The following is an 8,678-nucleotide window of genomic DNA, read 5'->3' as shown; positions in this document are numbered from 1 at the left end:
CCACCTTGGGTATGGCCTACATAACTGGTTCCTATACCATCCTCAGTGCCTCAGGCACCATTTGCTCCTCCCACCCTCAATGCCTAGGAGTGAAGAGCACCCACTTGGACCGCCCACTTCAGATCGCCCCATTGATGTCTTAGGTAAAACCTGACAATGGGAAACAGATTGTCTTTTCAGTGGACACAGGTGAAATATATTCGGTGATCATGAAAGGGCGGGCCTACGCCGGCCGACTCCATCTTGTTCTGTGTCCTTCACCTTGACCACACCTCCTCCCCTTGAGTAAACCCCACCCCTCACCTGCCTAACAGGACTCAGACCCTTCCCCAGCCAATAGGCTGAGGCCATAGCCATTACCTCACCAACTGCCCCTAGGCCCCAATATAACCTTTGTCCTTTTGAAACTCGCTCTCTCTCCCTGGTATCTCACTGCTGCGTCGGTGCAGATAGGGGATGGAGCTCAAGCTAGCTCAATAAAGGCTCTTTTGCTTTTGCATCGGACTCGGCTCCCTGGCGGTCTTTGGGGATCACGAATTCTGGGCATAACATTTGGGGGCTCGACCTGGGATCCCCAAGACCCCCGAGGGACCCCCGACCCGGAGAGCCTGACTGGCCATGGTTAGTGTCTGTCTGTTTGTTCTGTCTTTTCTGTGTGAGCTCATTTCTGGAATTATGGTAGTTCCCGACGCAGTCTAAGTGGACGCACTGGAGGACCATGGGCCGGGAGTTTCGGAAGACATTCCGATCCTCCCTTCTGGAGGAACGTGGAATCCCCTCATCTGTTTTGGAGGGTCGTGGAATCCCCTCAAAGGTCTGAGACGAGGCGGGTCACTCCCACTGGTCGGCGTGAGGCCGTCGTCTTTGGAGGGACGTGGAATCCCCTCATCGGTTTTGGAGGGACGTGGAATCCCCTCAAAGGTCTAGGCTAGCTTTCAGTTTTGCTTCCATGGAGTTGGAAGACTTTCTAGGGGCCCTCTGTTTGTCTGTTTTTGTGTTTCTCTGTTTTGTTCTGTGGACTTACTGGACGGACGTTATGGGACAGACTCAGACTACTCCTCTAAGTATTATGATTGATCACTTTAAGGATGTGAGGGGAAGAGCTAACAACCTCAGTGTGGAAGTCCGAAAGGGTCGGTGGCAGTTTTTTTGTTCTAGCGAGTGGCCAACTTTCAATGTCAGATGGCCACCAGAGGGGACCTTCGACCTCCGTACCATCCACCTAGTCAGGAGTATCATCTCTCGGCCTAAGATGGGCCATCTTGATCAGCTCCCTTACATTATCACTTGGCAGGACCTTGTAGAAGACCCACCCTCTTGGCTTAAGCCCTTCCTAGCCCTGCTCCCTCCAGAGCCAAAACCCATTCTTGCTTTGCAGGGGACAAAGAAGAAAAGTCTTACCCAGCCTTCAGCACCCCTCTACCCTGTCCTACAGGGGGGTACTGAAGAAGAATTAATTTTTCCTCCCCCGTATAACCCCTCTAGGATGCCGGAAGAACACCATCCTCCCCCTCCGGGGGAGGCAGACGCAGTTCCGAGAGCGGGAGGCGTAAACGCTCCAGTGGGAAGCCCGCCCTTTACCAGACAAAGGGCTCAGAGGGAGCAATCCGCCTCTGCCGCCTACTCCACTACTCTGCCCCTGAGAGCCACCGGACCCCCAGACGCGGAGGGGAATCAGCCCCATCACTATTGGCCTTTCGCCACTAGTGACCTCTACAATTGGAAAGCTCAGAATCCTAAGTTTTCCGAGAAACCGGCAGGGCTTATTGATTTATTAGACTCTGTTCTTTTTATCCATCAGCCCACATGGGACGATTGCCAGCAGCTTTTGCAGGTCCTGTTCACGACTGAAGAAAGAGAAAGAATCCTCAATGGGGCCCGAAAACTAGTTCCGGGTGCAGACGGGAATCCCACCACCAACCAGGCTCAGATAGATGCCTCCTTCCCCTTAACTCGGCCCCAGTGGGATTTCAACACGGCAGAAGGTAAGGAGAGGCTCCAGGTCTACCGCCAGACTCTAATGGGGGGTCTCCGAATGGCTGCTAGAAAGCCAACCAATTTGGCCAAGGTAGGAAATGTACAACAGGGAAAAGATGAATCTCCAGCTGCCTTTTTAGAACAGATCATGGAGGCATTCCGTACCTATACCCCCATGGATCCAGAGGCTCCGGAAAGCAAGGCAGCTGTTATCATGGCCTTTGTAAACCAATCGGCCATAGACATTAGGAGAAAATTACAGAAAATAGATAGACTAGGAGAAAAAATTCTGCAGGACTTACTGGTGGTAGCCGAAAAGGTATATAATAACCGGGAGCCTCCTGAGGACAAGCAGGCTCGTTCCATGGCGGCTGCCAGCAGTAAGCAGACTCAAGACCTGGCCAGAATACTACTAGCTACCATTGCTGACTCCCCCGAGGAACGAGACCGCCGTCTCTGGCAGCTGGCAGATGACACAAGAAAAGGTAAAGGAACCACCAAGGGGGGGGGAAGCAGAGGCTGCAGAAGAATCAATGCACATACTGCAAGGAGATAGGGCATTGAGCCCGAGATTGTCCAAAAAGGGCCAGCGGGTAGGGAAGCAAGACTGATCGAGTAAAAGTCCTAGAGATATATGAACTAAGTGATTAGGGGAGTCGGGGTTCAGACCCTCTCTCCAAACCCAGGGTAACTCTTAAAGTGGAGGGGACACCTGTTGACTTCCTGGTCGACAACGGAGCACAACATTCGGTCCTCCGCACCCCACAAGGAAAACTAGCCAGCAAGAAGTCCTGGGTACAAGGGGCAACTGGTATGAGCCAGTATTCATGGACTACCTGAAGAACAGTAGATTTGGGAATGGGCCAGGTATCCCACTCCTTTATGGTAATACCAGAATGCCCCTACCCGCTGTTAGGATGGGACTTACTGACCAAGATTGGAGCTCAGATAACTTTCAGACAAGGGGGACCTCAGGTCACTGATGACAAGGGCCACCCCATCCAGGTCCTGACCATGAAACTGGAGGATGAATACCTTCTCCACCAGGAGGCACTCCCAAGAGAGGATAATATAGACAGATGGCTACAAGAATTCCCCTCAGTTTGGGCAGAGATGGGGGGGATGGGACTAACCACTCACAGGACCCCAGTCCTGGTAGAGCTCAAGCCAGGAGAGAGTCCAGTAAGGATCAAACAATACCCCATGTCTCAGGAGGCCCAGAAGGGGATCCAGCCACACATCCAGAGACTACGAAGCCTAGGGGTACTAGTTCCTTGCCAGTCTGCCTGGAACATCCTCCTACTGCCGGTCAAAAAGCCTCACACAAATGACTACCGACCAGTACAAGACCTCCGGGAAGTAAATAGGAGGGTCACAGACATACACCCAACTGTTCCCAACCCATATACTCTCTTGAGCTCCTTGGCGCCCTCCAGGGTCTGGTATACTGTACTAGATTTAAAGGACGCCTTCTTCAGTCTGCCGCTGGCACCCCAGAACCAACCCTTGTTCGCCTTCGAGTGGCATGATCCGGAGGAGGGCTACAGTGGGCAACTCACCTGGACACGGCTACCTCAGGGATTCAAAAATTCACCCACCATCTTCGACGAGGCACTACACGAGGACCTGGGTGAGTACAGAAGGGAGCATCCTGGCCTCACCCTTCTGCAGTACGTAGATGACATCCTGATTGCTGCCGACATGGCCAAAGACTGTGAGCGAGGGACCCAGGACCTGCTGGCTACCCTGGGGGCCTTAGGGTACCGGGCATCCACGAAGAAGGCTCAGATATGCAGGGAGAGTGTAAGTTACCTGGGATATATCCTGGAGGGCGGACAGTGGCGGTTATCAGATGCCAGAAAAGAAACTGTCCTAAAGATCCCTACTCCCACCTCCCAAAGAGAAGTGAGGGAATTCCTAGGATCAGCCGGCTACTGCCGCCTCTGGGTTCCAGGTTTTACTGAGATCACCAGGCCCTTATATGAAGCTACCAAAGAGGGGAAAACATTTAAATGGGCTGAAAAAGAAGAAACTGCCTTTAATCAGTTAAAAAAGGCCCTCCTAAGTGCCCCAGCCCTGAGTCTTCCAGACATTACGAAGCCCTTCCACCTCTTTGTAGACGAACATAAGGGAATAGCAAAAGGGGTTCTAACTCAAGCCTTAGGCCCCTGGAACCGCCCGGTGGCTTACCTGTCTAAGAAACTAGACCCAGTGGCTGCCGGCTGGCCGCCATGCCTAAGAATTATTGCGGCGACAGCACTCCTAGTCAAGGATGCAGACAAACTGACCCTAGGACAGGAGATCTGGATCACGACCCCACACGCCATTGAAGGGGTACTGAAACAGCCTCCGGATAGATGGATAGCAATACACGTATGACTCATTATCAGAGCCTCCTACTCAACACTCCACGAGTGCGGTTCCACCCCAGTGCAACCCTCAATCCTGCAACCCTGCTGCCCGACCCTGACCTAGGTGCTCCACTACATGACTGTTCGGGAATCCTGGAACAAGTACGTGGATTCTGGACGGACCTGACCGACCGGCCCCTCCCTGATGCTGAGATTACTTGGTTCACTGATGGCAACAGCTTTGTGCGAGACGGACACAGGTATGCGGGTGTAGCGGTGGTCACCGAAACAGACACCGTATGGGCAGAGGCTCTACCCTCCGGAACGTCAGCCCAGCGAGCAGAGATCATAGGCCTCACCAAGCCGCTGATGCTGGGAGCTGGAAAACGGCTTCACATCTACACAGACAGCCGTTATGCATTTGCCACTGCTCATATTCATGGGGCAATTTATCAGGAGAGGGGGTTACTGACAGCAGAAGGACGAACTATAAAAAATAAGCAGGAGATACTTAACCTGCTTACAGCCTTATGGCTTCCTGCCAAGCTAGCCATTATCCACTGCCAAGGGCACCAAAAAGCTGATAACCCAGTAGCTAGAGGTAATCGAAAGGCTGACCAGGCAGCCAAGGCAGTAGCTCTTACTTCAGTCCCCACCATGACCATACAACTACCGGACCCGGGAGACCCAGTTTTACCAGACCAGCCCAAATACTCCCAGGAGGAGTTACAGCAGATCAAGAAACTCCCCATGGCCCAGGAGATAAAGGGATGGTGGTATACACCTAACAAGGAGCTCGTGCTGCCAGACTGGCTTAGAGTCTCAATATTAGAGCACATGCATTGGTCTACTCCCATGGGGGGCCCAAAAATTAAAAGACTTAATCCAACATGCCAGAATCAAGATTCACCAACAGGACACCAAAATAGAGCAAGTTGTATCTGCCTGCAAAGACCTGCCAACTCACCAACGCGAGAGCCACATCAAATAAAAAAGGAACCAGGCTCAGAGGCACCAGATCGGGAGCCCAATGGGAAGTCGACTTCACTGAAGTCAAACCAGGAAAGTATGGTTATAAATATCTTTTAGTATTTACAGACACCTTCTCTGACTGGGTGGAGGCATACCCAACCAAGCATGAAACGGCTCAGACGGTGGCTAAGAAGCTACTAGAAGACATCTTACCCAGGTATGGTTTTCCTGCCATGGTAGGATCAGACAATGGACCAGCTTTTATCTCAAAGGTAACACAGGCAGTAGCCAAGGCGGTGGGGGCAAACTGGAAATTACATTGTGCTTATAAGCCCCAGAGCTCAGGACAGGTAGAAAGAATGAATAGAACCCTAAAAGAGACCCTTACCAAATTAACCACGGAGACTGGCAGGGACTGGGTGACTCTCCTACCGTACGCTCTTTACTGGGTTAGAAACACTCCTTACACTCTGGGTTTTACTCCCTATGAGATCATTTTTGGCAGGCCACCCCCTGTTATTCCCAGCCTTCAAGCTGAATTTATTGCTGAGTTTAAAGATCAAGAAGTTTTTCTTTCCTTGAGAGGGCTCCAGAGGGTGCACGAGGACATTTGGCCGCGCCCCTGTGCCATCTATGAGGCTGGCCCGACCCGGACACCTCATCAGTACAGGCCAGGAGACTGGGTCTATGTCAAGAGGCACCACCGAGAGACTCTCAAGCCTCGCTGAAAGGGACCCTACATCGTGGTGTTGACAACCCCCACCGCTTTCAAAGTAGACGGCATTGTGACCTGGGTCCATCACACCCACGTTCGGCCAGCAGACACCTCCTCGATCCAGAAGGACTTCGTCACGCGATGGGCCATCAGTCGGGACCAACACAACCCGCTCAAGCTCAAGCTACAGCGCATTCAACCCACCTAATATTGGTAACTCTGTTAACTCTGTTTGTCATTGCTCATGCTGCCGGGAGTCCCCACGCCCCCCAAAACATCACCTGGCAGATCATAGACATCAGCTCAGGGACAATACTTAATCAGACCTCCCAGAGCCACCCCAGGGACACTTGCTTCCCAGAACTTTGCGTAAACCTCCAAACTCTGTTCCCCTTGTCACCATAAATGCAGCCGGTCCCATGATTGGGTCCCTAAGCTACATGGCAAGGGGGGAATCAAAGGGCGGGCCTACGCCGGCTGACTCCATCTTGTTCTGTGTCCTTCACCTTGACCACACCTCCTCCCCTTGAGTAACTGCCCCCCTCACCTGCCTAACAGGACTCAGACCCTTCCCCAGCCAATAGGCTGAGGCCATAGCCATTACCTCACCAACTGCTCCTAGGCCCCAATAAAACCTTTGTCCTTTTGAAACTTGCTCTCTCTCCCTGGTATCTCACCGCTGCGTTGGTGCAGGTAAGAGATTGAGCTCGAGCTAGCTAGAATAAAGGCTCTTTTGCTTTTGCATGGGACTCGGCTCCGTGGTGGTCTTTGGGGATCATGAATTCTGGGCATAACAATCAAAGTAATTTAAGTTTGTTGGTTTAATTAAGGTAGACATGTCTTTAGAGTTATCAGCATTAAATATGAAACTTATTCTACCTATGTTTGCTAAAGATCAAATAAGCTCATATTATCTCTTCCAACTTATTAGTAAAAAGATGACTTAAAGGTTAATTTTGTCTATCTTAAAGTTTTCATGGGTAATTATTAAGATAGTTTTCAAAGTCTTTGGTAAAATGAAACTTTGAAGTTTCACTTGCATGATAAATGGGATTGAATTCGTTGGACATCTAGGTCTTTTCCAAAGAGGATAAAATACTAAAGCATTGATTACTGAACATAGGTTTGTGTTTTTGATTTACTGGAGAGCAAATAAGGCTATTTTGGGTCTGTTGGTAAACATGCTTGGTGCTTAAGGTTCATAAATTTGCCATCTAAAGAATTCTGGTGTAACAGTTTACAATTGGTTACTACTTAGTTTTCACTGAAGACTATGGTTTCTAAGAGTTAATTCTGCTGAATGAAGTTAAGACTGATGTAAATAAGGGAAACAACTCTGTATGTAAAAAAAAAAATAGGAGATTTGTAAGAAAGATAAAAGGAATGCAAAGTATTTTTGTTAAAGGTAAAAGAAAGTAATTTTGTTCTAAATGAGATTGGTTGTTTGGAGAGATATGGCTTGGGACATGATTTGAAGGCAAAGGAGAGGTGTAGAAGGTTCATGAAGGGAAATTTTGGAAAGGAATTTTATGTGTGGTTAGGACAGACTAAGGTTGAAATAGATTCTGCTTTTCTCTCTGCTCAAAAGACTAAGTTTTCTTGGACTGTTGACCTGCTCTTGATAAGAAAATGTAAAAAAAAAGTTTTTTTGTTTGTTTGTTTGTTTTGTTTTTTCCTTTTTGTCTGCCAAGAAAACCAAAGCTGATGTTTGTCTTTTTCAGGTCTTTGATTACTTAGTTACAACTTCTCAATGTTAAAGGAGCTAAGTTTTTTTTGTTTTGTTTTGTTTTGTGTTTTGTTTTGTGTTTTTTTTTTTTTTTAGAAATTTATTGTCAAATTGGTTTCCATACAACACCCAGTGCTCATCCCAACAGGTGCCCTCCTCAATACCCATCACCCACCCTGCCCTCCCTCCCACCCCCCATCAGCCCTCAGTTTGTTCTCAGTTTTTAAGAGTCTCTTATGCTTTGGCTCTCTCCCACTCTAACTTCTCTTTTTTTTTTTCCCTTCCCCTCCCCCATGGGTTCCTGTTAAGTTTCTCAGGATCCACTAAAGGAGCTAAGTTTTGCTAACTATATAACCCTAACATATTTGCCTCTGGAACCTCTTATTGCCACCTTGGTTAAATAAGATTTGTAATGATATATAATCCTATTTAGGATGTGCTTTATAGCTTTCTAAGGTTTTAACAAACTTTCCCAAGATTTAAATTGTAAATGAAGTATTTTTGACCAATTAAGCTTTATTTATGTAAAGTTACTCTGAAAAGCATTGTCAAACAAATGGTAAACCTTGGGGCTGTATTGCTTGGGTAAATGCTATAACTGCTCAAATATACATGCAACTCCTAAACTTTTAATGTTTTGGTAATAAGGTCATCACTTGATTTTCTGATTATCAAAGTGTTAGATGTGTCACAGAATAACTGGATTACCTTGTCAATTGCATCATAATGAACTCTCATCAGATCTGTAACAGTGTTCATTTCTGAGTTTTTGTCATTTATAATTGTTCTTATTCTCTCACAAAACATATTTCATCTTCAAGGAGATTCATAAAAAACTTTTAGAACAAATACAGGTATTTGACATCTTTAAGAATGATACTAAAATGGGTATGAATTTCCAGAACTAAAAAGCTACATTCAAACTGAACAAGAATTA

At 48.1% G+C, this 8,678-nt stretch overlaps 1 protein-coding gene across 1 annotated transcript; it reads left to right on the top strand.

The window, feature by feature from the left end:
- The first annotated feature begins 718 nt into the window (after positions 1-718).
- LOC107180695 lies at positions 719-6,028 on the top strand. The gene is given in 5 exon segments (XM_042984737.1): positions 719-814; positions 1,775-2,479; positions 2,482-4,336; positions 4,339-4,952; positions 5,894-6,028. Coding segments are annotated over 5 exon segments (3,405 nt in total).
- Positions 6,029-8,678: the final 2,650 nt, after the last annotated feature.

This window comes from Panthera tigris, chromosome B1 (genome assembly GCF_018350195.1).
Source record: "Panthera tigris isolate Pti1 chromosome B1, P.tigris_Pti1_mat1.1, whole genome shotgun sequence".
Taxonomy (NCBI): domain Eukaryota; kingdom Metazoa; phylum Chordata; class Mammalia; order Carnivora; family Felidae; genus Panthera; species Panthera tigris.
The sequence above is the reverse complement of the archived record's forward strand: the minus strand, read 5'-3'. Positions and strand labels throughout refer to the sequence as shown.